This window comes from Pleurodeles waltl, chromosome 4_1 (genome assembly GCF_031143425.1).
Source record: "Pleurodeles waltl isolate 20211129_DDA chromosome 4_1, aPleWal1.hap1.20221129, whole genome shotgun sequence".
Classification (NCBI taxonomy): domain Eukaryota; kingdom Metazoa; phylum Chordata; class Amphibia; order Caudata; family Salamandridae; genus Pleurodeles; species Pleurodeles waltl.
In genome coordinates this window covers 660,596,289-660,623,917 of record NC_090442.1, presented here as the reverse complement: position 1 = coordinate 660,623,917, position 27,629 = coordinate 660,596,289, and the positions used below count along the sequence as shown (strand labels likewise).

The window sequence follows — 27,629 nt, the reverse complement described above, 5'->3', positions numbered from 1 at the left end:
TATTTTTTTTTTTTTTTTTTTAGACCAAAAAACATTATTTTGTTTTATTTGCCAATGTTTGTTACATGGTGAGAGCCTGGCGGCGCCCAAAACAATAAAGTGTTAAAAAAGCTGTGTCAAAAGAAGACACTCATTGACCAAACCAAAAGACTCGCAACAAACGTCGGATTGGTTGGCTGTTTTCATGTTTCCCATTACCTTGTTGCAAATGGTTACACTGATTTTCCACTATGTATATTTTTTGGAAATACTAGCATGCATCAACACATTTTACGAAATGATGCTTGAAAGAAATAGTACCTAAAATTTCACAGTAATTTAACAAAACATTTTTTTTCCAACTTGCATTTCTTTCTGAACATTTTATGGAATCCTTAATCTTGCAGAGAAGCTTCTGCAAACATTGGCATCTAATCAGAGCATTCTGGGAGCATTATATGTAGCCTCATATTGGTAAACGTTTCAAATGTGTGTTTTTTTTTTTTTTGTTTTTTTTTTACTGGAACGACTGCCAGTAGTGCAGTATATGTTTAGAACCCGGGTATTTGACCTATAACCCAGGGACCCGGGTATGCTCGCTCAGTATCAAACACAAATGCTCTCCAAGGAGGAAGTGTTGCATTTGACTTCCACGGCTACTCTGTGTGTGCGTGTGTGTGTGCATGTGTATATATATATATATATATATATATATATAGATATATATATATATATATAGATATATATATATATATATAGATAGATAGATATATAATATACCTGTGTGTGTGTGTGTATGTATATATGTGTGTGTGTATATATATATATATATGTGTGTGTATATATATATATATATATATAGTAGAAGGACCTGTTTGAAAAATATAGTGTTTTATTAAATATCAAGAAAACAATTTTTTGCTATATACATATGACTGGAACAAATTATTTTGTTGTACTAGGATAGCTATCCTCTAGATATCCACATTAACCAGTTTAAAAAACAGTCGATCCAACGTTTCGATCCAATCCTCAGAATAATCAGTGCAGGGTCGTCATCAGGGCGATAAAAATATGCATAGACACCTTGAAACGAAAAAATATCAAATATGAGAATATAAGAATGGGGATTGAAAAATTCCTTCCAAATCAACACTACAATACAAAAGATATTATACTAGAAAATGATGTTGTTTTTCTCCTTTCCTCGTCCACACGAGGTCCAGAAGGAAGGACTTTCTCTAATGATCTAAAATTACAACAAAATAATTCCATATAACAATGATGGCGCATGTGCATCCATCATCAAAAGACAGACCGAGTGCTGGAAAATATGTGGGAGGGTTCCTCAAACACCGCACCCAACATACACTCATGACTGACACCAATAGGCGCATAAATATATAAGCACGTCCTCTGTGGGTACCTGCTGTAATAATCATGGGGAATCCACACTTTACTGGCAACAATATTCATATAGGTACAGGTAAATTTCTGCGTATCGAGACCAAAAACATAGCGCAGATGGTGCTCCCCGAATTGAACAGGCTTACAAAACTAAATGGTCTATGTAACAGAGTGACCTGACAATGTTTATTTAGGGTGCTCAGGTTAATAATAAAGGCTTTGGATTAATGAACCATAAATATAAGTTTGAACAGCATTAATATATGGACACAATTATTACCTCAACTGCAAACAGTTTCCTTCCCTGTGGTAGCCAAAGGGTTTGTGCAGCAGGGGGTTGGGCCTACTTGTCCCTAGGACAAAATAAACATGAAAACTTGTTGTCCTTGATCCCAAACAACATGTCCTGGGCTTCAGGATATAGGAATTCCACACCCCTGAGAGGGCATGTGTAAGGTAAGTGTTTCCATTCTTCAGTGTGATCTGAAGCCAGACTAGTAGTCGTGGACGAGATGTTTAGTGTTGATCTCATTTTAGAATAGAAAATAAGCTACTTTTTTAGTGATCATCTCGATGAATGATGAGCTGATAGTTGGCGAGGTCATCAGGGTCTGGTGTAGGTTTCTTTAGGAATGAGAGGATCTGGCCTGTTTTGAGCTCCTGTGGGAAGATGCCTTGATTAAGGGAGACATTGACAGTGCTTACTAGCGGTAAGAGCTTTGATGAAGGACAATGGTAAGACATCCCCTTCATAAGAAGTGGCTTCTTATGTTCATCATCTTTTTACTCCCCAACACTTTTTGCTCTGCTAACTCATTCATCAAACATACCTCTTCACTTATACTGTGACTACACACAGCTAGTCATTAAAATATAATTTCTGGAAGACATGTTCTATACTGTAAGAAAACGTCTGTCAAGGAATGATTTGTTATCACCTTAAACTAAACCCCCAGAGAAATTAGTTCCTACTAATATCCTCTCCACAATCCAGCACACCTGTAGCAGTCTGGCTTGACACAACAAATATACTAGACTGCATACCACCCATCATTAAAACTGCAAGATCACTGAGCCTTACTCTCGATAAGAACCTAAATCTGAATGTACTCATCAATGCTTTAGCAAAGGGTGCCCAACAACACATGACTATTCTCTGAAAAATAAACCCCTAATTCCAGGTAAAGAGTTCAAAATAGCAGTGCACTTAGAGGTCCTCTCAGAACTAGACAGTGAAATACCTTATTGGCCAGCTTTTCCTGGATCCATATGATCACTTTGGGAACACCCTTAAATGCTGCTGTGCTGCTTGTATTAGGCATCGGAAGATCGGAACACTTCACTCCAATACTGATCACTCAGTATTTACTTCTCACAAAGGCTAGATCATTCATTCAAATTGGCCTGTATAGTATACAAAGTCTTACATGGAGGGGCACCAAACTATCAGACTCAGAAGCTTGTTGGTAGACCCTGAATACTTCAGATCACGCTCTCTGTCTCAAAATTCCACCCTTAAACAAAAAACACATTTTGTAGCAATCGTTGCATAGGAGTGATCCTAAGGTACGGAGCCATATTTCACTTTCCCAACAACCAACCATTCTTATGTTGCCTTCAAGAAAGAATTTGAAGTGCTTCACTTTCACAAACACTTCCACACAATACAGCTACCAAAAGGAAGTGTCATTGTGAAAGAAATGTTAATACAGCCCACTCTAATCTACAACTTTAATCCTGACCACAGTCTAATCGTATTGGTTGGGGCTAGGGGGTTGGCAGTGGTCCTTTGTAGATATTTCTACCTTAAATCTCTTCTACCTTACATCGCTCCTGCTACTCAATAGATCTTTTCTTTTAATATGAACCCCTGCCACCTGTAGACTTTAGCTAATGCTTTATTGTTGTGCTGTGCTTTTTTATTTCATGCCTCATCTTTTTTCTGTCAGACTTTTCTTATGTAAAGTGCTCTGCTACCCTAAAGGGTCTGGTTCACAGGAATTTGCAAATAAATGAATATATGTAGTTAAGTTAGCTCCAATCACAGTAGCAGCACTTGCAAATGATGCTAAGTATTCAAGTGCCTTTCCAAATTCATCCCCTGGGTATTGGCTTTCCATTGTTGTGAAGAAGAACTCCCTGAGGGTTAGGGGGACCAGTATCGTTGCAGAGACTGATTCCCTGTGCAATACCCTCTTATGGGCTGACAGAGGGTTGAAAGACACCTATGGCTATTAACAAGATACTCTGCTATATGATGAGCATGTAGTAAGATACATTTTCAGTGGGTTAGTTTATTGGTAGGCCATCTGCGAAGTTGGGTGTAGAGTTGTGGTTTATTAAACTGCTGTGTGGTATTTGACTTTCATCAGCGTGTCATTATTAGTTCTTTACTTTGGTGATGTTGCGTGTTAGCCCAGATCAGTATTACTCGTTTATTGTGTTTCAAGGTAAAGGAGACATGTTGTATATTGATTTTCCTTTGTTCTATGTGTCTCTGTTCCACCATGGTCATGATGCTTAATGCCATTTTCTGTGTTATTTGTAGTATTGTGTGAGGATTCCATGAATTGAGACCAGGGGGAGGGACACCATATGCTCGTAATGGGGTTTCCTGTTGATGTATACTTTTAATCTGCAGTTGAACCTTTCTTGATGTGTAAAGAAATAAGTTACCTATTTGTACTGAGGAGTCCCGATTGGTTAATGCATGCAGAGCTCCGCTAAGGTAGACCTTACACTATCATTCTTACTACGTCATCTCTTGGAGATTAGGAAGTAATGGAAGTGATGAACACGCCCTTTATGTCTTCCATATTAATCATAATTTTGGAGAGAACCACATGGCCTCTCACCCGAGTACTTTCACTTGGAAACAAGTCATTGTAGTGTGATATTTGTTGATGGCATTTATTATTTAGAGTACTTCATTGTTACTTGAAAGCGCATACATATGTTTAGATATTATACCATTATCTCTCGGTTACTTGTGGCATTCTGAAATGGATTGAAATGCTGTTCTGGAACATTCTGGCTTGCCACTGGAGGCGTGTGGTAGTGGGTTTTCTGAAGTCTCTTAATAAATTATTTTTCAAGGAACCTGTAGTGTGTTATTAATTGTATTGTTGAGGCGCACGCTGTCATGCTCTAATGCTAGAATGTTGGTAGGATTCCAGCTGGTGGTTAGGTGGCAGTTGGAGCGTGGACCTACACTGAAGTGGATGCATTTCTTACAACTTGATCTGGATTACGAGTCGTCACTTCAGTACTCTATTGCAGCATAGATCTTTCTTGCTGTATTGGCAGCAATTTTGACAAATTGGTAACTACCAGAAACTGCTACGATTTCTACCCACTGAAAGCATGGAAATGATGGATGCTTAACACACTTTGGTCTCTGCATAAGGAAAATCAGCAGTTATAGAACAAAATGGTAACTGAAGCAAAGAACTACCAAGAAAAACAAAGTTAAGGTGGATTTTTATCAGCAGCACATTTGTGAGTTACTTTGCAGAAAAGGGTGTGCTTCCCATTTCAAATAATAACTTTAATGGTTTACCTTTTGCGGGCGCTCTTCTTCGCCATTTCTACACTCGCATGGTGGAGTATCAACATACATCAGGTTTTCATGGGTACAAATATCCATTCACGACAGAGACAACAATATTATTAGTGTCGTAGCAGTGGTATCCCCATGCGTACCGTAACTGAGTGAGTGGACATATATTGTGTCTGTGCATGTGGTGGTCGCCATCGGTTGAGCCGGACTCCTCATGTGCTAGCGCTTCTAATCAATGACGATATATTGTCGGATATCTAATAACACCTAACAGGTAGGAAGCTCTTTGTAGGGCTGTGCGGGAGTAGACCTGAAAATATATTATAACTAACAAGTAAAAAGAAACAGAGAAAGAACTTGCTTGGCACATATGGGGCAGGGACGTCGGCTTTTCATCTATAGCTAAATACAGACCTTCAATCTCCGGCCTGGCCCCCGGTTGCCAGGGGCGGGGGGGGAGGGAGAGGTAGGGGGTGAGCAGTTTTGGGGCTCGTATCCTCATTACAAAGTTCCAAAATTTCAAAAGATGGGGCAGTCTGATGCTGAGAGTTCATAGCAATTCCCATTCTGACTGTGGGGTCAGATAGATGTTGTTGATGTTCAGTAGATGAGAGTCGGGGTGATGGGAAGCAATGTCTCTGGCGAGTAGCCCGTGTGGGTGGGTTGCATGGTAACAAATCAACGGGGATGTTCTAATGTCGTCTCCTTGCCAGTCTTTTGTGTGCTCAGTTTATCCTCCAATTTTGCTAGATAAGTATCCCAAAGTGTTACCCCCCCCCTTCTCCGCCCCGTGCTTGCTTATCCTGATCTAATGCATGTACCTCTGCCGTGGTCCAACGCAACACCACCCGGAGCCACGCTTGTGTATCCGGGGGGCGCGTAGCCTTCCAGGCCATGGCGATCATGCGTTTAAACAATATTAGGGCAACATTCAACGAACTTCATATAGTACTTGGAACGTTTATTGCGCTTGGCCTCCCCCAGTAAACAAAGGAGCAGGTCTGGCGTGATGGATTTGTCTATAATGTCAGATATATGTTGCATAATACATCCCCAGGTACTATATATTTTAGGACATTCCCAAGTCATGTGCAGGAAGGTGACGTCATCATGTCCACAGCGCGGGCACCTCGAGGTGACCTCTGGGAACATGCCGTGAAATCTATGTGGAGATAAGTATGTTTGGTGAGCATAGTTAAAGTGTGTAAATTTTAATCTAGCATTTTGCAAGACATGTCGCACTTGGGCCAATGCCATTTTCCATTGTTGGTCTGTCAGCTCGACACCCAATCCCCTGTCCCATCTCGCCTTGCTATGGGGATACGGTACAGTTGGAGTTTCCCTTAATAGGATGCATAGGTTAGACACTGCTTTTTTCACCTGACCTTGTGTTAGAATATAATGAAGTCCCAGGTGCGTAGTCGGCTCCAGGAGACCAGATTGCCATATTTGTTTCACAACAGCACAAAGGGCCGCGTGTGCTAGAAACTGTCCGGGGCCCAGGTGGAATGCTGTTCTAGAGTCTGTGAAGGAGCGCAGTTGTCCCTCAGCATAGAGACCACCTACATGCAGCAGCCCCCCCCTCCTGCCATGTGTGGAAATCGTATGCTTGCTTAAGGGCGTATATCTGAGGTATGTCCCATATTGGGAGTTTAGGTGAGTAGGGGACTGGTATCGTCTTCGTTGAATGTAGCGGGTACAGGTTGCTTGCACCGTACGCATCAACAGCCCTGTGTCAGTGATAGTCAGTCTGCCCCAGAAACCATTGCAGTACTCCGGTTGTCGTCAACCTATGTTGCACCATGTTCCCCTCTATTGATTGACCACCTGCTAGCCAAGACATTACCCACTGGAGTTGTGCTGCTTCATAATATTGTTCCATATTGGGGACTGCCATACCTCCGCCAAGCATTGGGTTTTGCAATACCTCTAGGGATACTCTTTTACGTCCTGGGCCCCATATGAGCGCTCTCAATAAGCTGCGTATGGTGTTGAAGAAGGCCCGTCCGGGAGATACTGGCAGCGCTAGAAATAAATAAAGAAATCTAGGGAGCACTGGCATTTTTGCTATCGCTGCTCTACCCATAGGGGAGAGGGGTAATCGTGTCCAGAAGGGCAATGTCCTATAGAGGACAGCACTTTGTTATAGTTGCCCTCCACTAAGTCCGATTCAGCCAAGTATACATCTATGCCCAAGTAACGAAAGCTCCCAGTTGCCCATATTAGCCTTCCTTGTGCCGGCATTTGGTTTCGCATATCATTCGTTTTTTTTTTTTGTGGGAACACGCAGGATATATTCCAGTTTACTCGAAGGCCCGATAATTCACCGAATTGGTCTAATATCTTGTATAGGCCGGTTAGAGTGTCAGTGGGTCCTCGTAGATAGATTAATACATCGTCGGCATATAATGATATAATATGCCATCTCCCATCGACCCACACACCCCATTCACTGTCTTTCGTCCGGAGGCGCGCTGCAAGGGGTTCCATGGCTAGTGCAAAAAGTACCGGGGACAGCGAGCAACCCTGTCTTGTTCCTCTTTGAATAGGGAAGGGGTGTGATTATATACTGGCCCGTCCGGACTCTGGCCTGTGGCGTGGTGTAGAGCAGCTGTATCCACTGTAAGAATTGGGGACCTATTCCGAAACGTCTCAACGTCCATATCAGGTAAGGCCACCCTATTGTGTCAAATGCCTTTTCTAAGTCCAAAGACACCGCAACTGGGACGTCTGCGTCCTTGGAAACCGCATCAATGATATGGCATAGTCTCCGGGTATGTGGCCCTATTTGGTATAAATCCATTTTGATTTGGATGTATTAAGGACGGAAGTATAGAAAGTAGCCTATTCGCCAGAATCTTACTTAAAATCTTGTAATCAAGATTAAGCATAGAGAGGGGACGTAGGAGCCCACCTCCAGAGGGTCTTTGCCCGACTTAGGGAGCAATACAATAAGGGCCTCGTTCATTGAGGTGGGGAGTCCCCCTTGCTGGTGTCATGTCTCATATAGTGCCATTAGCCGAGGTGCAAGGTAGGTTTTATATTTAGCGTAAAATTCAATAGGTAACCTGTCTAAGCCTGGGTTCTTCCCTCTTGCCATTTGTTTTATCGCCAATTGCACCTCTGCAAGTTGTAGAGGCTGCTCTAGGTCTTGCTTTTGCTGTTGTGTAAGGGTGGGGAGAGGGAGCTCATGCAGCAATGAGTGATTGTCATATGAGGGGTGGGTCGTTTGTGCTGTGTATAGAGTCTTGTAGTATTGAACAAAGGCCTCATCAATCGCCTCTTGAGTGTTAACCACTTCCCCTTTATCATTCCTAATCGCACCTATTACCGTTCGAGGTACCTCAGGGTGCAACAGCCAGGCGAACATGCGACCAGGTTTGTCCCCATCCCTATGTTGTCGGGTCAAATATTCTTTGTAGTCTAATTTCCCAAGCCTATCTAATTCTTTGCAATATTGTTTACGTTGTAGTGACAGTAATTGTCGTGCTGTTGGGTCAGTTATGGCTATTTTCTCTAGCTGACCTATTTCCTGCTCCAGTTTCAATACAGTGCATGTAAGGGCGGTTTTCACTCCCCAAGAGGAGGTCTTACAATGACCTTGTACAGCCACCTTCATTGCATCCCATTCCACTCTAGTGTGGCCACCGAGCCCTCGTTGTGTTGGAAGTATTCTTTAATAGCTGTACCCAATTGTGTTATATAAGGCACGTCTTGTAAGAATTCTACTCTGAGTCTCCAGGTCAGTGTCTTACGCCTAGGTTGCCCCCATTTAAAAAACACCCGCAATGGGTTGTGGTCGGATAGAGTTCTACCCAAGTACTCAGAGCTATGGATATTCGGCCACATGAGTGGGTCACAAAAAATATAATCCAACCTCGTATGTATGTGGTAACCTGGCGCATAGTAAGAATACTACCTATCTTCAGGGTGCTGTAGACGCCAGTTATCCTGTAGCCGCATGGCTTGCGTCCATTGGCAAAAGTGTTTAGTGGCGTGTAAGCCGGGAGTGTTCGGCGGGGAGGGGAGTCGATCGGTCTAGATTTGTGTTTTGGATACAATTAAAGTCGTTCCCCCCCACCCCCCAATAAACTAGGCGTGCTTGGGTCCTGTACTAAGGATATGGAATGCTTATTAAAGAAGGGTCCCTGCGCTGGATTGGGACCATATATAGAGGTCAGGAGAATGGGATGACCGTCCAATTGCCCTTCTAGCATAACATATCGCCCCTCTCGATCAATATGTATCTTGGTTTAATTAAACGGCACCTCTGGAGCTATCCAGATTAAGGTGCCTCTGGCATATGCCGAATAAGCAGTGCCGTATATCTGACCTCTCCAACAACAGGTAAGATTAACTAGTTCTCCCTGTGTCAAATGTGTCTCCTGTAAACAGGCGAAATGTACATGGCGTCTCCTGAGATAGGAATATGTTCTGTATCTCTTAATAGGATTACTCATACCCTGGATGTTCCAAGTGAGCGTAGTGTACTCAGTAGTCATTGTTACTTGGGTTGAAAGATTGATGCGTCTCGTGCCCCCCTCCCCTACGATCATCAACAATTGTTCTGACTGTAGCCTCCCCAGACACCAAGCATTTACATATATTAATCACTAACAAAACAACTCCCAGATCCCAGGCTTGATCCAAAACAAGTATCATGCCAGAATCCCACAAACCTACTTCTATGAACTGTAAGACTTCAATATTTGCATATCCATTCAGTGAAAGCACACCGTTTGATGTCCCTCGCCTTTGTGGGGGGGGCGGGAGGTGCCATGTTGCAGATGGGAGTCCTCCCCACGGGCCCCATGTCTTTTCAATAGTTCCACAACCCGAGCCCCGGAAGCTTGCCCCAGCAGGTGTCCCATGGCTCCGTGTCGCAGGGATCGGTTGGGTCCTTCAATCTCCTGCACTCGCAAGATCTCCGTATTCACAGGTCATCCGCCGAGCGTGGGGTCATGGTCGGGCCCTCATCATCTAGTGATCCCCGCGAGAGCGGCGGGGTCCCCGTATCTGTGTCTGAGGGAAACTGATGGTTCTCTGTTAAGGCATAGAAGGGGTTGGTGGATAGTTGAGCTGCTTCCTTTATGGCCTTCTCACGCTCCTTGACAGATTGGGCTCGAGAAGGTCTCACTTTGCTATGTTTTCTTTTGCGTTGCTTTGTGCGTGGAGTCAGCCAAGTGGAATCCTCATGGTGGTCCGGAGTCATATGCATGAGGCCTTTCGCGTGTAGGCAGGTCCATGCGTCCTCTGGTGAGTGGAAAAGTCGTGTTGCCTCGCCATCAATCACTTGAAGTTTTGCGGGGAACAACAGTGTGTATTTATAATCAGTTCTTGCAGTCGTTGTTTCACCTTAAGAAAGGAGTTGCGCTGGGATTGTACTTCTACGGTGAAATATGGGTAGGCTGAGATTTCTGTGTTCTCATATCGCCACAGGCCTTGAGAGCGGGATAACTGTAAAATCAGATCTGTCTCTGAAGTTTAAAAGTCGAGCTATTATGGGTTGTGGAGGAGCGCCTGGCCGAGGGGGTCTGCCTGGGACCCTGTGGGCTCTTTCTGCAGAAAAGAACTTGGAAGGGTTTCCACCCAGTGCAGTGTTGATCAGCCATTGTTCTATGAATAGCTCCGTAGTGGGTAGTTCCACTTGTTCGGGAAATCCCACCAGTCTAATGTTATTTTGGCGTGATCTCCCTTCTGCATCCTCCACTCGTTTGTGCAAAGCCGTCAGCTCCAGTTTTACTTACGCCATATGTTCCTGTAAGTCCTGCACCGTGGGACGAATGGATGCTAAAGAGGATTCAGTTCCCTCTATTCGGTCCGTTAGGTTTCGGTGGTCCACGCGAAGTAAATTGACCTCCATGGCAATTGCATTGATCCTCTATTCTAGTGACGGTTTTGTATCCAGTATGGCCTGCAGGACTTTATCAAACTGAGTGGAGTGAAACTTAAGCGCAGCATCCAGGTGCGCCAACGTTTCCAACGTTCCTCCCTCCCTCAGGGTGTAGTCCATATTGGGTCCTGTGCTTTTAGAGTTCTTAGTTTTACTCATCCTTGCAGTGTAGTAGGGGATCCCAGCACCAACAAGAAAGCAGCTCAAGGAGTAATCAGGAGGCCTCCAGACATGCTGTGAGAATTTAAACGTAGAGCCCTATGGCTCTGCTCCTCTCTTAGACTTTCCATTGGAGCCACAGCATGCCGCTCATGTACTCATCCATTCCAATGCATAGCAGTCTCACTCACTCTCAAATCTCTTGGGAAGCAGCGCCAAAAGGCTCACCTGTGTCATGAGCAGCCCCGGGAGCTTAGATTCCAGGAATGGTCTTAGTTCGTTGTTCTATTTGACTTTAGGCGGTGACCTCTGTTGGTTAACGATTACCCCGTTTGTATTAAGTCTCCGGAGGGTGCCAGTACCAGGCCCTCCTCTGGTGTGTGGGACATCAGCCGAGTTCCCCCTTCACTGCCGCGGGCTCGGTGACCATCCTGTATTACTGTCACCGCTTCCGAATTGCTGTAGAGGTCATTGGGTTCTCCGTGACCCTTCCGTCTCGAGCTCTGCTAGCGCCTCCGATTAAGTTGTCAGTTACTTTGCGCTTTCCGAGGGCCACTTTGGGGTTGGGTGGTGTATCACGGCCGGCAGTCACTCTTCTCCCTTGACTGGCCGGTATATCTACTGCTCCAGTTCCTTCTTCCAGCCCTCAGCTCTCTTCGGCATTTTTGGTATGCGCTCACCCTTGCCTAATGTACGGGCTGGACACAGTCTCCACCACGCTTGGCGGCAGCACCGCGCGTCCCAAATGGAACTCACCGGCCCGCAGTTGCTGCTCCTCCGCAGGGCCACATCGAGCGTCCCCGGCGCTCGCACAGGCGGCGCTCACCTCTGTCTCTGCAGTCGGGGTCGTTTTAGCCTCCACTGCTCCTCCGAAACGCTGCTCTGCAGCGCTCAGCGGCAGCGCAAGGCACGGCGGTCGAGGCCCAATTCTGGGGCCTACTGGCTCGTGACCGCCGATCTTTTGTCGTGACGCCTTTAGCGTCTTCTTCGCCTTCCATAGGCGCCAGGCATCTCACCGATGTCTCCGCTCAGCTTCTTGCTTGTTCTCACCAAGGCTCGAGTCGCGCCTGGGTTTATTTCAGGATATTCCTTCGGGCCCTTGCGAGCTCAAATTCAAGCATCCGCACCGGCCGCCATCTTGACTCTGCCCCCATTGATGTGTAATGCTAGATGGAACGGAACGCAATGGCGCCACCCGTACTAACACTGCTGATGTCAACCATATTGTTTGTATTTTGTTTATACACCATCGAGTCAGATACTCGACTGGGTTATTCCTTCAGAGTCAATGTGCATGGGGATGGAAATCTTTAAAAAATAAAGATTCAACCCAACGTTAAATAAGACAATTATACATCTGAGTTTATTAAAGATTAGGATAAAGCTTCACTCGTGACTGTTATCAGACAAACCTTGTTTTACAATGGCCTCCATTTCTGCAGTTTCTGAGCAATCTATGTGTTTCCATTTGTTGGAAAGAAATAGTTAAGTGTGTTCAAGAATAACATTGTGGAAGTTGATGCCTGCAAATATGACACAGTGAGGCGCACTGCCCTTGTTATCAACCATTTGGGCAATGCAGGACAGCAGGTATTCTATAATCTGCCAGAAATTAAGTGACCTGCATCTACATTTGAAACCTGATTTAAAAATAATGTGGCTGTAGCACCAATGGGTAAGCAGTTTTCAGAGGAACCCTCAGAAATGTTACAAAAACACAACTTTTGTAAGCATAAAAAAGGAATTGAAGAAAACCTAGATGAGTATATAATAATTTCATTCATTTTGGGTGACACGTGAATTTGGAAGTGGATTAGTCACTTATTTACAGGACTAATTAGCCTTCAATTGTTTTTCACGTAACATACAAGAACATTTATGATTTTGCAGGAGCACAGCTTTGTACAAAGTGTTAAGTATAGCCAAAGAAATTGCATGTTCAGTGTTTTCTACAAATCTAACTGAAGACGGTATACTTTTGTGTTCTGTTTGTGATGTGCTTGATGAGTGTCTATGTTGTAACAAGCAAAGAAAGGTTTAGCAGGAACCAGCTGAGCGAACAAATTGGCGGTGTTAATTACTGACGTGGTTCCAAATCACATATGGCTAACAATCTGTCTTGTCCTGCACACAGAATTTTTTTTTTCTTTAATCTTTGTTAAAAAACAAAACAAAAAAGCAGTATACAAGAGCTTAAAACAAGCAATGAAAGTCAATCAGACTAATGTTGAAGTGGGTGAAATTAATGAGCTTTTGAGTAATGTAATGACAATAGATAGATTTATACCTGAATGAGTATTATGCACAATTTGTACAGGGGTACTCCAGTGTAGTAGAACAAGCATTAAAGAATTTGTTTAAAAAAGGGTATAAAGTATAAGTGGACAAAGGAAATGAATGAGCTATTTGAACATGCGAGGAAGTTAATCTTAAAAGTACCTGCAATAAAACCTTTTTTTACACAAAAAAAACATGTAGAATGCGAAATTTCCTAGCTATCGTGAAGGAAAGTTTCAATTCTATTAAGGACACGGAGGCAAGGATTATGCAGATCTTTCTTCACTTTTTATTGTATAGCAAGTTCAAAGTTAAACACAAAATGAACAAAAAAACTACAAGTTCCATGAAGCCGCCGCCATGGTAACCAGTATCCAATGAGGTTCCTTCGCTCACGCCGGTATAAATATCCCCGAATGCGTCACACTTCCTCGACTTCACTGCGGAAAGAATCCTGGTACATGTAGTATGCGAAATTTCCTAGCTATTGTGAAGGAAAGTTTCAATTCTATTAAGGACACGGAGGCGAGGATTATCCCACCCACATACTACTCACGAGTTTGTTCCCACCCGAACACTTATATCTTCGTATTGAGGTGGTATTCTTGCATTTGTCCCCTTATTTATTGTCATTGATCATATTTCTAGTTTACATGAAGCGGAGTTGATTGCTATTATGCTTGTATTTATGATTCAAGTTTTTAAGAATCGTATGTTCCATTCATTATTGCCACTGGAATGCGACATTGTCTTATCGGTTTAGTCCCTAATTACACCATCTTTTTGTAGGTTCCGAAACTGCAACCAATTGACTCTACCAGGATTCTTTCCGCAGTGAAGTCGAGGAAGTGTGACGCATTCGGGGATATTTATACCGGCGTGAGCGAAGGAACCTCATTGGATACTGGTTACCATGGCGGCGGCTTCATGGAACTTGTAGTTTTTTTGTTCATTTTGTGTTTAACTTTGAACTTGCTATACAATAAAAAGTGAAGAAAGATCTGCATAATCCTCGCCTCCGTGTCCTTAATAGAATTGAAACTTTCCTTCACGATAGCTAGGAAATTTCGCATTCTATAGCAGGACAGGAGGCGAGGATTCTGCAAGTTCAAAGCTTACCCACCACCAGTGAGGCTGCTTCATGAATTGGTTTAAAATAAAACTTTTTAAAAGTAGATTCAGAAGACCAATCAGCAACATGCATGATGTCCTCTAATCTACCCCCCACCTGTATGGCTTTTGAAGCCATAGCCCCCCTAGTAGAATGGGCGCCAAACACCTGAATATTGATACCTGCTTCGGACAGAATCCATCTGACCCATCTGGCAATGGAAGGAGAAGAAACTGCCTTAAACGGTTTCTTTATGGAAATCAACAATTGATTTTCACCTGGAGGTCTATGATTCACGGTCACTTCCTCATAGACTTTGAGACATCTAACGACGCATAATTTGGGGGAATTAGGAAAAGCTGGATAGGATACTGACCTGGTATTATTCTTCGTTCTCCTTGAAATATTAAACGTGACTCCTTCTGGAGTAAAGACTCGAGCTGATACATCCGGGGCTCTGATATCTGACACCCGTTTACATGAAATGAGGCACAAAAGCATGGCTAATTTGGCTGACAACTCCTTTCTCAACAGATACTGATTATCCTGCCACGAGGTTAAAAGATTAAGAACTATGTTTACGTCCCAGAGTTCTGCATATCTGGGCTGTGGAGGTCTGGAGAGTCTAATACCCTTGAGGAGTTTACATATCCAGGGATGCTCGCCGATCGGGTGGTTGTTCAGAGGGGGGTGACCCGCAGAGATGGCTGAACGAAAAGAATTGATCGTACAATAAGCCAGACCGGATTCCGCTAACTCTGCAAGGAAATTGATGATGTCGGTAACACTGGCCTCCATGGGATCGCAGTGTTTGCCCACACACCAACAAGACCATCTATTCCACGCTGATCTATATCGTTTGCATGTACCAGGGGCCCAGGCCTGTGCAATGAACTTTTTAGCTTCCTGCGAAAGTCGTCCGTCTTGCCAACGATACCTGAAATCTTCCAAGCTATGAGAGTAAGATGACCCTGAAGGACCAGGGGTTGAGAAAAACCCCGATGGGTCCCGGAGGATCAAGGGAAAGACCGGGAGACGAAGAGGACACTCGCAAGAGAGTTCCAGCAGAGTCGGGAACCACGCCTGAGACCTCCACCAGGGGGTTATTAGAATCACTGTCGCCTCTTGACGGCGAACCTGTGCTGCGACCCGTGGGATAAGAAGGAAAGGGGGAACAGCATAACCTTGAAGCTTCCCCCAGTGCTGGAGAAATGCATCCACTGCCGCAGCTCCCGGATCCGGGCGCCAGCTGAAGTATAGGGGAAGCTAAGCATTCCATCTGGACGCAAAAATGTCCACTGAGCAGGGACCCCAACGAGCCATGATCGCCTGAAAAATCGAGCGATGTAGTTGCCAATCGCTGGAATCCGTGAGAAAACGGGAATTCCAGTCCGCCCAAGTATTCTGGGCTCCCGGAAGATACTCTGCTGTGACCGAGATTTGGTGTTGGAGGCAAAAATGCCAAAAATCCTTTGCTAGTTCCGCTAAGGCCCTCGATCGTGTCCCCCATAAACGATTTATGTATTGTACCGCCGACACATTGTCCATCCGTAGTAGCACTACAGATGAGATCTTGTCTCTCGTTAGAGACTTGATCGCAAACGATCCCGCCAGGAGTTCCAGACAATTGATATGCATGGTGAGCTCCTGCGGGGTCCAGCGTCTCCCAAACGAGATGTCCCCGTATCGAGCCCCCCATCCCTGGCGACTGGCGTCTGACTCTATCACCAGGTCTGGGGCGGCCCCGAAAATGGCCCTGCCATTCCATGCTTCCATGTGGTCCAGCCACCAATGTAATTCCGTCCTTGCCTCCTGAGACAGGGAGATCAGCTCGGAATACGTCACCCCTCGGCGAAGGTGAAAAGCCTTCAGACGCTGCAGGGCTCTGTAGTGTAGGTGACCTGGAAAGATGGCCTGAATTGAGGAGGAAAGCAGGCCGACCACTCTGGCTAACTGACGTAGCGAAATCCTGTCGCGCCGAAGGACTTTTCTCAGTTCCTTCTTTATCTTGGATATCTTTGTCGTCGGAAGACTGAGGGACGCCGATCGGGAATCTATGAGAAAACCCAGGAAGATTAACGATTGGGTCGGAGTAAGTTCCGACTTCTGTTGGTTGATCACGAACCCCAGATCCTGGAAAAGAGCAATAGTTGTGTTCATATTGGATAAAAGTTGAGACCTGGATTGATCCATTAAAAGGATGTCGTCCAGGTAAATGATGAGGCGTATGCCTTGCAACCTCAGTGCTTCCACCACTGGTTTGAGGAGTTTGGTAAAGCACCATGGTGCTGACGAGAGACCGAAGGGGAGAGTGGTGAATTCGAATACCTGATCGTTCCAGATGAATTGCAGGAATCTGCGATGGGGAGGAAAAATAGGGACGGTGAGGTATGCGTCCTTGAGATCTAGACGAACCATCAGGTCCCCTTGTAAGAGGAGGTCACGGAGCATATGAATACCCTCCATTTTGAAATGCCTGTAAACAACCCATTCGTTGAATGCACGGAGATTGATAACAGGCCGAAAACCCTTGTCCTTCTTTTCTACCAAGAAGAGGTTGCTTACGAAACCTGTGGGACGAAGGGATGCGAAGGATATGGCGCCCTTGTGAAGAAGAGCCTGAACTTCTAAGTCTATGAGCTCGGAGTCTGCTGCAGAAAACACTATTGGCGGTGGCAGTTTTTCTTGAAGCGGGGTACCCCAGAATTCTATCTGAAAACCCGAAACCGTCTGTAGAACCCATGCGTCGGATGTGATGCGCCTCCAATTGGTCTTGAAAAAACGCAATCTCCCTCCGAAAGTTTGAGGGGAAAAAGGGATAAGCCTTACCAGAGGGACCTCCTGGGGCATTAGATGCTCCTCGTGCATTCCTGGAAGTTCTGCCTTTCCCCCTGCCTCTGTTGGGGAAGAAAGTTCCCTGTCGGCCATCTCGCCAACCGTTGTTCCGGAATGAACCAGGGCCTTGCTGGTAGTGGCGGCCGGAAGAGCGACCCCTGCCTCGTCCGGCCCCGCCAAAAACCTTATCGGGGAAAATCTTTTTGATGGATGATTGGGCTTTATTGAGAGCCGAAAAAGTAGCCACGAATTTACCCAATTCCTTTACAAAAGGGTCACCAAATAAATTGCCTTGGGCAATAGCCCCTGCCTCCGAGTTAGAAAGCTCCCCTAATTTGGGGTCTATTTTTATCAATAAAGACCTGCGCCTTTCAGCCGAAATGGCACAGTTTGCGTTGCCCAGGAGACAGACAGCCCTCTGGGCCCAACCTGCTACAATGTCTGTCTGAAGGGGAGTGTTTGATTGCTTGGCACGCTCCGCCAATTGAATTATCTGTGTGAGGGGCCCCAACACATCGAGAAATTTAACCTGGCATGCCCTCCAGGATCGATCGATCCCCTTCTTGGGGTCTTTGGTGTACTTGGCAAAAAAGGTACACATTTTAGGGTCTATATCAGGTGTGAAAGCGACCTTATCCGATAAAGACGGGCGTGGGCATTCTGCCCGTAAACGAGCACGCACCTCTTTGTCCAGAGGTTGCCTAATTTTACTGCCGACATATTCGGCCACCTTGTGGTCTGGACACCACTCCGAGGAACGCGGATGGTAAATACCCTCCAGTTCAAACATATCGGAGTCAGAATCTCCCTGGTCAGAAGGATCCGGTAGGGTAGCACCAGGACGCCAAGGGTGACCTGAGTCATCATCTAAAGATGAGGAATCCTCGTCTGAACCTCCCGTGATGCCTTTAGGTGACCCCAAATCAGGGTTCCATAGGTGGTGAAGCATGTCACCCATTGCCCCGGGTAACAGACCTTCCCGGGCGGGTAAAGGGTTGTGCGCACTCTTGGAGTTTGATAAAAATTCGCTATCATCCAGGTGCCCCGCGTCGCGCTTGTGCATTTTCCTGGGAGCCGAAAGGGTAGAGGTACCACCCTCCGCTCCCGTCACACCAAACATGCCCGTCCCTTTGGACACCTGTTCCGTGAGTTTAGCTACGGTTTCCCTAAGAGGGGCTAAGGCGTGAGAAATAGCTTGCGAGAACAAAGCGTCCACCCCAGGGGGGAGGGTACGGTGAGAGGGACCCTCACCTGGGGACATGTTGGCAAAAGGCTCATGTTCCTGAGAGGATTGCATCCTGAGGTTCAAACCAAACAATAACAGTGCGACAGAGAAAAACACCCTATAAAAATTATATAAAGGGTAATTCCCTACCCCCTCTGTCAAGCAATAGCTAGTGAAAGCCAAGAAAAATTCTTCCCCTAGGGGGTAATGCTTACCACAATAGGTGTCACGGGGTAGGGAAAAGAAAACACAATATTGTGTAAGAAAAACTCAAACGTAAGCTCAAAATAACATTGTCTACGAGCGCCGAGTGTTTCAAACACACTAGCGCTCAAACGCGCTTTTAAAAACACAGCGCCCTCTGTCGGGCCCGACGTGTCTTCAAAGAAATACTTGAGCTATGAGCGTGTCTTCGGCTCGAGCGGAACGCCTGCCGAGCCGAAGACACGCTCATAGCAACGCTCGTTGCTACCAGAGAAAAACCCTAGTGGAGAAACGCGTTAAGCAAAGCAAACACTGAGAAGCAATTAGAACACGTAACCGCAGGCAGAAAGGCACTTATCTTTGGAGCAGTGAAGAAAGAGGAAGTGTGACGCATTCGGGGATATTTATACCGGTGTGAGCGAAGGAACCTCATTGGATACTGGTTACCATGGCGGCGGCTTCATGGAACTTGTAGTTTTTTTGTTCATTTTGTGTTTAACTTTGAACTTGCTATACAATAAAAAGTGAAGAAAGATCTGCATAATCCTCGCCTCCTGTCCTGCTATAGAATTACTCTGGACACAATTTGCTTGGGTTTAGGAGCAGCAGTAAGCCAGATCATTGACAATAAAGAATGCACAGTGGTATTTGACCCTAGAACATTGGAAACTGCTGAGGGTCACTGAGAGAAAAGCTTTAGCATGCTCTGTTGTGGTGGAAAAATGTAAAATTTATATATGGGGGTCAAAATCTGATATTCACATCAACAAACCATTAATTTGTATGTTGGAAGCAATTGTTCGAACAAGACTTCATCTAGGCTAGTTAGACTAAGGTTAAGAGTTTAATTTTGACATAAAATATGTCCAAAAAGGACAACATATACAGGGGATTGGCTTTCTCGAGTGCCTTTTGAAGATTAAAAAAAGCATAGATGTGAGTGACAGTAATGAGGAATTTGTAGTTGCAACTACAATCGGTTAACTTTATCAGAGAAAGATTAGGTGGATTAATATGAGCAAGATGAATCATTGAGATTGGTCAAGGAATTTTATATAGAAAATTGACCCAGAGAAAAAATACTTAATGCAGGATTGAAGTTTTTGCCAAATAGCAGCAGATCTCAAAATGGAGACTGCATATTGTGTTATGATTTATTTGTACTGCCTGATAAGTTACGCCGTAAATTGATTGACATTGCCCATGAGGGACATTTAGGGATATCTGCAACCTCACGTAAAATCAGGCAATTCTATGAGTGGCTGTCTTACAACAGTGAAGTTAGAAATATTGTGGAAGGTTGTAGAGCATGTTTGCTTTCAGACAAGCATTGGAAAACAGCACATGAACCTATACACACAGTATAATGGCCAGGTGGTCCTAGGGGAGGGAGGGTGGGTAGGATTGGATTTTACTGGGCCACACAACTTTAGAAATGTTCTTTTGCTGTGGATTATTTTTCAAAGTGGTTGTATTTTTTATTTATGAGAGCGACTGATCCGGCGAGTGTTAAGTAATTTCTGGAAAGGAGGATTTGTATAGAAAGATCACCTAGAGTTATTGTCACAGACAATGGAGCACATTTTATTTCAGATGAGATGGTGCTTTTTTTTTTACAAAGCATGTTGTACAGCATTGTATTGTGGCAATATATAGTCTCTCTTCTAATGGATTAGTTGAGAGGGCAAATAGTTTACTGAAAGATAGAATTCAAACGCCAATGGCAATTAATTTGGAGGTTGATACATAATTGCAAGAAAAAGTGTTGTTACAATATCACTCCACATAGTACTACAGGTGTATCACTATTTATTTTAGTAAGAGGAAGAGAACCTTTGTCCTGTCTGAGACCAGCGTGGTTGAACAAAATGGGTAATGAGTCCCAATTCAAACTAGATATCGACAAAATTAAAGCAAGAGTGAAACTGAAACAAGAAATGTGGAAAATATATACCAATGGAATAAAAAAATACAAAAGTAGTTTTAGTGAAACAAGGTGACTTTGTATTAAAAAACACTATGAAAGTGGCTATTGCAGCATGGATCTTTCATGGTGTTTTGACTCCAACTAATAGTCATTTCATTATTTAATAGAAATCTGTTTGATAATAAGTACGAATATCATTGTGCCACATATAGTTCAACCATTTCTAGGTTATGATTATTAACACTAAGATATATAAATATTCACTAAAAAAACAAAGGTTACAGGGACCTTATAGTTAGGTACTGAAACTACTTGTACAGAACCATAGAAATTCAGCAGTTATAGTTATTTCAAGTATAACTTGGGCCCTAAGGTAACTAGAACTCACGCCCTCACCATGCACAGTTTTCTCATTAATCATTTTATTGCAAATGTTGCAGTGCCATAGAAGATGTCATCAATTATATAATATGTGGAGTAATTAGCTGTGCATGGCGAAGGAACGAGTTATAGTTACCTTGGGGCGTGAGTTTTAGTTATGTGAAATAACTCTAACTGCTGAATGTCTGTGATTTTGTACCAGTAAATTCTGAGCCTAACTTTAACGTCCCTATAATCCTTGTTTCTTTTCAGTGAATTTGTATGTATTTTTTGTTTTTAACGTAAAGTAATTTTAATTACTATATGTTAATCCAACCACCTCTGCACACGGCCTTTGGCCTTGCTAGGTAGGCATTGGCCATAGGCGACTGCCAGTAGGTAATTATATATATATATATGTATATATATATATATATATATAGATATAGATATAGATATATATATATATATATAGATATATAGATACATATATTAATTAACGTCTTTGTCCATCAACAAACTGTACTGAGGATAATGCTTCGATAAGTAGCTGGGGGGGTGGGGGCTGTGTGGTTGTAGATGTGTATGAGCGATACATCTTTTCTGCTGAAAGGTATAGTATTCTAATTTCCATTGTTCTTACTCACAATGGCAATATAATATGTCAATGCATAAGTCACAACAGCATTGTGAATTGCTTGTTGAATAACACATCAGTATATGGTTTTATTCTAGACTATGCCTTGAGCCCAACACAGTTCAATAACCATACAATGTCAAGACAATCGGTATGTGGTGATTACGCATTCCTATAAATATATTACTCTGTTCTTAGTCTTGAACATATGCTTCGATTATCTGAGCACACAAAACATTGACTTTTGCAGCCACTAAACTGGATCGATTTCTGGGGAAGAAAACTCAGCCTGCACTTATTAAAAAAAAAATTGTTCTCCACCCAGACAATCGGTTTCTTTTTAAAAAATGAGCCTGAATCCTGTGTCCAGAGGCAGACACTCTCCTGCCCTTCAGATATGTCAGTGGAAGAATCCTACTTTTAGTTTCTAGAATTTTTTTGTGAATCACACACGAAATCTCAGCCAACTTTGATGATTGCTACTAATTGGATCCGGCTCTTTTGTGCAGGGTCATCCCCAAATATTTTACCTCCCTCCTCATGTTTTTTTCACACCAGCTTTTTGTTTTCTTTAGGACTCTGGACATTTTACCACTGCTAACCGGTGTTTAAGTGCATATGCTCACTGTCTAAATTGTATTGGTGATTGGTTTAACCATAACTGGCATATTTGATTTACTAGTAGGTCCCTAGTAAAGTGCACTAGAGGTGCCCAGGGCCTGTAAATCCATTCTACTAGTGAGCCTGGAGCACTGATTGTGCCCACCACATGAGTAGCCCTGTAAACATGCCTCAGACCTGCCACTACAGTGTCTGTGTGCGCAGTATTGCACTGCCAATTTGACCTGGCAAGTGTACCCATTTGCCAGCCTCAAATCTTCCCTTTTATTACATGTAAGTTACCCCCTTGGGCAGGGTGCAGTGTATTTAAAAGGTAGGACATGTATTGGTGTGTTTTAGATGTCCTGATAGTGAAATACTGACAAATTAGTTTTGACTATTGCAAGGCCTATCCCTCCAATAGGTTAACATGGGGACTGCCTTTAAACATCTTTTAAGTGCAGTTTCCCATGGGGAGCAGATACAGATGTGGAGTTTGGGGGATCTCTGAACTCACAGTTTAAAAATGCATCTTTTGGTAAAGTTGGTTTTTAGATTGTTTGAAAATGCTACTTTTAGAAAGTGGGCATTTCCTTGCATAACCATTCTGTGTCTCTGCCTGTCTGTGGAATCCATGTCTGGGTCAGGCTGGCAGTTGAACAGTTTGTGAATTCCTTCTAGACGGTGACACCAAGGGAGCTGGGGAGTGTCCTGCATATCCTGCTGAGTCTTGTCGGCTAGAGTGGGGAGGGAGGGATAAGCTGACACCTGCACCTGAAACAGCTGTGCCTGTCTTCACACAATGCAACCTCCAACCTCCTGGTGAATGTCTGGCGCCAGGCCTGGGCAAGGCAGGATCTTGTCAACAACAGAGACTGTCCTTTGAAGTTTGCCTACTTCAAAGGCAGAAATGGGTATAAACAGTAGACCCAAAACCCTAGAGTTTTAGAACTCTTCTGGATCAAGAGGAACCTCTGCCAAGGAGAGGAGCTGGAGGAAGAGTACTACCCCTTTGCCATATTTGCTTTGCTGGGTTGGCCTGAAGTTGCTGCTTCTGCCTTAAAGAGGACAAAGACACTTTGCTGTGTATCCTGCTTGTGAAGTTTCTCCAAGGGCCTGGACTGAGCTTGCCTATTGTTAAAAAGTCTCAGGGAAAGCAACAACTTCACCTACCAGCCTCTGGGTTCATTTGCTGTGGCCCTAACTCGCCAGGTGGTACCTATTTAGGTTTCTGGGCCCTTGGAAGTGTAATCTGGTTGAAAAACGAGAAAAAAAACATGTGCACTGATGCCGGACAATGCCCGGACTGATGCCACTGCCCAACCCTGCGACACTGCCTGCAGTCTAAGCTGTGGTCCCTATTGGAGTGCAACAACCCCGACTGACATCACATGCCTGACAGCACCACAGCTGTGCTGACGTCCCGTGACTTTGTGAGTCCCAAGTGCTGTTTCAACGATGTCCGTAACTCCTGACTTTGCCGCAGCGCCTGCAGCCTCGTGGTGTGACTGCCAACCCCGTGAGGTCACTCCACTGCATCTTGACCCGCCGGACATCAACCCAGCTGGAGCGTAAGGACTGGACACTTTACACCGATGCCGCCGCAGGCACTGGAACCAACGCTACACTGGATCCATTGACGCCTTGTTTCCCCAAATCCGTGCACCGGCTTGTTTCCTCATTTTCAAAAGATACTGTACCTGGGGGGGTCCATGTGACCCATGGCGCCGGATTGTTGGGAACAACTCCATCATGATGCCATGAGACCAAATTGAAGCATTTGTGTTTCGAAGCGCTATATTGAAGTTTAATCGTTCAAAATGTATAATTTTGCTTGTGTATGTTGGATTTTTGTTGTTTTAGTCTTGTTTTATTTAGATAAATATTGGCTATTTTTCTAAACTGGCCTTTGAGTCCTTTTGTGATATTTTCACTGTTACTGTGTGTGTTTGTACAAATACTTTACATATTGCCTCTGAGATAAGCCTGACTGCTTATGCCAAGCTACCAAGGGGGTGAACAGGGATTATCCTAGGTGTGTATCTCCATTACCTTGACTAGAGTGAAGGTCCCTGCTTGGACAGAGTGCACATTGACTGACAATCAGAGACCCCATTTCTAACATGTTTTCCAAAGAGTTGCATTTGGATGTTTTCTGTTACTATTAGCATAAAAGGGAAGGTAGAACAGTAAGGTACAGTAAATTAAGGGTTTCTAGGTCAAGGAGGGAGGCTGTTATTTCAACCTAAAACGTTTTCCTGCAGATATGGTTAGTATATAGATTAACCTTACAATGCTACATCTCCAGCTAATGTGCGGCAAATAAATAACACAGCGTGATATGTGCTTCCCATGCAAGAAGTGTAAAATATGCATGCTGAGAACAGTAGTGTTAAGTGAATTTGAATACAGTGATGGATCTTTCAGAATGGGTTCACAATGCAGTATACCATAGAATAATGGCATACAATAGCATTGACTTAACTTTGGTCTTTCTTGTAGACACCAATGAAGAAGACTAAAGCCCTTATTGCTGATGTTGGAATGACCTTCTCAAACGCAGTAGGTGTCACATCCGATTCAAAATTTATATTCAAGAATTTCAAATTTGTTAATTTCTAAAAGGAAGTTGGTTTTTCTGTGCTGAGCGCTATTTTTTCTGTGATCAACATGTATACGTTGTTATGAAAGTGGTCAGCTGGTTCTGTTATTTAGGAGTGGATGAGACCGTTATCAGAAATAACCCAAATACAATGACATGCATGATCCCAGTTTAGCTGGTAGGCGCAAAAGTTTACTAAGAATAATTACAAGGTAGAATCATGAGTACGTACCCAAGCCTTGGCAAAGCCGATCAGCCTCAAATTGACAAGCTGGTGTGATGGGATTTTTAGGTCGAAGCCTACCAGACAGCTGTCTGGTTGCCCAGACGTCTTAGGGAAATGCCCAAAGCTTATCTGGAAATGTATTCCATCTATTTCTTACCATTGGCTTTGGCTTTGTGTTTTGTTCCCTCACCTTTGCTCACTTTCTATTAGCTGGCTTTGTTTGTTTTAGCCAATCCATCTTGTCTTTGGCTCTCCCATGGAGCATTGTCTGTTTACCACCCCTAGGATTGGCTCTTTTTATTCTTTCATGAGTACTCTTTTGGGGTAGTATATTTTTTTCGTAAAGCACTCCACAAGATTGTATGTATTTTCTAGCTCTCTTCCTCAAGTGCCCAACCCCAGTGCTGCATGTTGTTTTCTCTTCCATGTTCTGCTCTTCCCCGCCTATCCTATGTTGGCCTTTGCTTTCCCCTCTCCTCCAATTCTCTGTTGCAGTTTGCTTTCCCACGCGCACCCTCCTTCCTCTCCTGTTTGTTTTTGTTAAGCATTTTTGCACGTTTATTTACCAGTCCATCTCAGATTGTCAAATAAAAATAAAAAAGTTCATTTGGTTTTGTAGGCATGCGCATACATGTTACTGCGCGCTCACAAAATGACTTGGTGGCCAAGTCATAAGGATTTTTTTTTTTTTTTAATCTTAAGGCATGCGTGCAGCGCAGCTGTAATAATCTTGAACACGGCTAAAAGTAATTGACAAAGCCAATAGATATCATAGGAGAGGCCTGACGGTATGCCAATGCCCGTTATTGCAAGCATACGCCACAAAAATAAAACGTAGACAAAAAAAGAAACTGCAGAACCCAAAAGAATTGATTCAAAAAAATGAATTGGGACACATATTTGTAATAGAACGCTATGGATGCTTCCAAGCAGGCAGGTGTTCTTAAAACAAATATAGAAATCTTTTTTAGTTTTAATGCACATGACATGGAAATGATGATTTGTTAGCGATGCAAAGAAAAGGTGCTATTGGTTTTGAATTACTATAACCTGAACCCATTTTGGATCCATCCTCCCCCTATTCGTGAATTATTTCAATTGCATGGAGCTGGCAAGATAGCGAAAGCTGCCTGTAGGCATACCTAAACAGCGTGGATTTATTCAAAGTCTCTACTGAGCTCGCGAAAGAGTTATGTAACAGTACTTTCATTTATTTATAAATCTCTCTGGAACAGAGCATCAGAACAAGAGCACAGAGTTAGAAAGGCAGTACAAAAATATGCTTAAACGCAGTGGTTAATGGGAGTGAGTGTTATATACTTGCAGACTTTAGGGGCAGTGTAATTTACAGATGTGCATTTCGGTTATAGACTGGCGGCAATGCTTTTGCTGTCTGTGCTTTTGGTATGCATACATGTAATACTGTTGTTCAGTCTAGGTACAAAACAATGTGCGCTTAATATGTGCCGGCACTCAGCACCAGCACCTATTTGTCAACACAGGCCCTTATTCTTGACAGTTCACCACTTGGTGACGCTGTTTTTCAGAAGAGTACTTTAGCAGATTGCGTACAAAAATAATTCGCCTTCAAATATCAGTACCTTGTCTAGACCATTCTTACACACTTGGTGACAGAATAATTCAAATTGTCCCCAGTATGTTGGTTAGTAGGTAACAGTGGTCCTGCATTTGACAGCACTGGTTGGGTGTGTGAGCTGCAGTGGCGTTCCATAAAATACCTTTGCCCTGGACTTACGTTTGGTTATAAAGTAAGCACTGATAACAAGGAGTGTTACTCTTCATGCTGTACTCTTGTAGCCATACAGCTACATATGAGCATACAAACCTAGCTAAAACATTTATTTGTATAATATAGCTATACCTAATGTATGGTAGAACATGAAGTATTTTGAACGCTAGTCCTTCCATTTGCTAAGGTTCTCAGGAAAAGTATTATCCATTTTGATGGTGCAAACTATTACCACTGCTTATAAAAATTTCACCATCTCTGTGCTTACGAGCAAACTCTGATATTCATTGAATTAATGGTGAACATGGGTTTCCCATAAATAATCACCGGTTTTGTGTATGTATCACATATGAGTGACACAAAAAAATAAAATTCTGAAGTTTCCTAAGGAGCTTTTCCTAAAAATACATAAAAAATGTAAGAATAGTTTCCCAAATAAAGCTGACTTTTCCACGTAAATCTTTTGTCCTGCCACACTTTAGCCCTGCTATGTATGCATCATCTGATACCAGTTGTGGTATGGTTGTAGGCATTGTTCATTTTTATTATATGAAATATTTATCAGTATGAGATTCCTAAGTGCATAAGGAAATATGATCAAGACATCTGTTGTAGATATACCTGCAGTGGTTTTGCAAAGTTGTTTTTCATTTTTAGAGTTTACCTTTCATTATTTTCTATATCAAGGGGATCATTTCGAATTATCTGCTGTAAGGACAACAGAGTATCAGTGACATACAGAACCCTAGCACTCATCTAGCTGCACCAGAGCAGGCCAGCAGCAACCCCTCTCCTTTCATCCTGAGAGCAGTAGACCATGACAAAACTACTCCTCTCCTAGCAGATCCCAATCTTCTTTATTGCTACCTCATTATTCA

At 43.6% G+C, this 27,629-nt stretch overlaps 1 protein-coding gene across 1 annotated transcript in view; it reads left to right on the top strand.

The window, feature by feature from the left end:
- GNS (glucosamine (N-acetyl)-6-sulfatase) overlaps nt 1–27,629 on the top strand; it is a 187,851-nt gene that overhangs the window by 29,634 nt on the left and 130,588 nt on the right. The window contains exon 2 of the mRNA XM_069229138.1: nt 24,676–24,735. Within this exon, the coding sequence (XP_069085239.1) occupies nt 24,676–24,735 (60 nt within the window). The remainder of the gene's footprint in view (nt 1–24,675; nt 24,736–27,629) is intronic.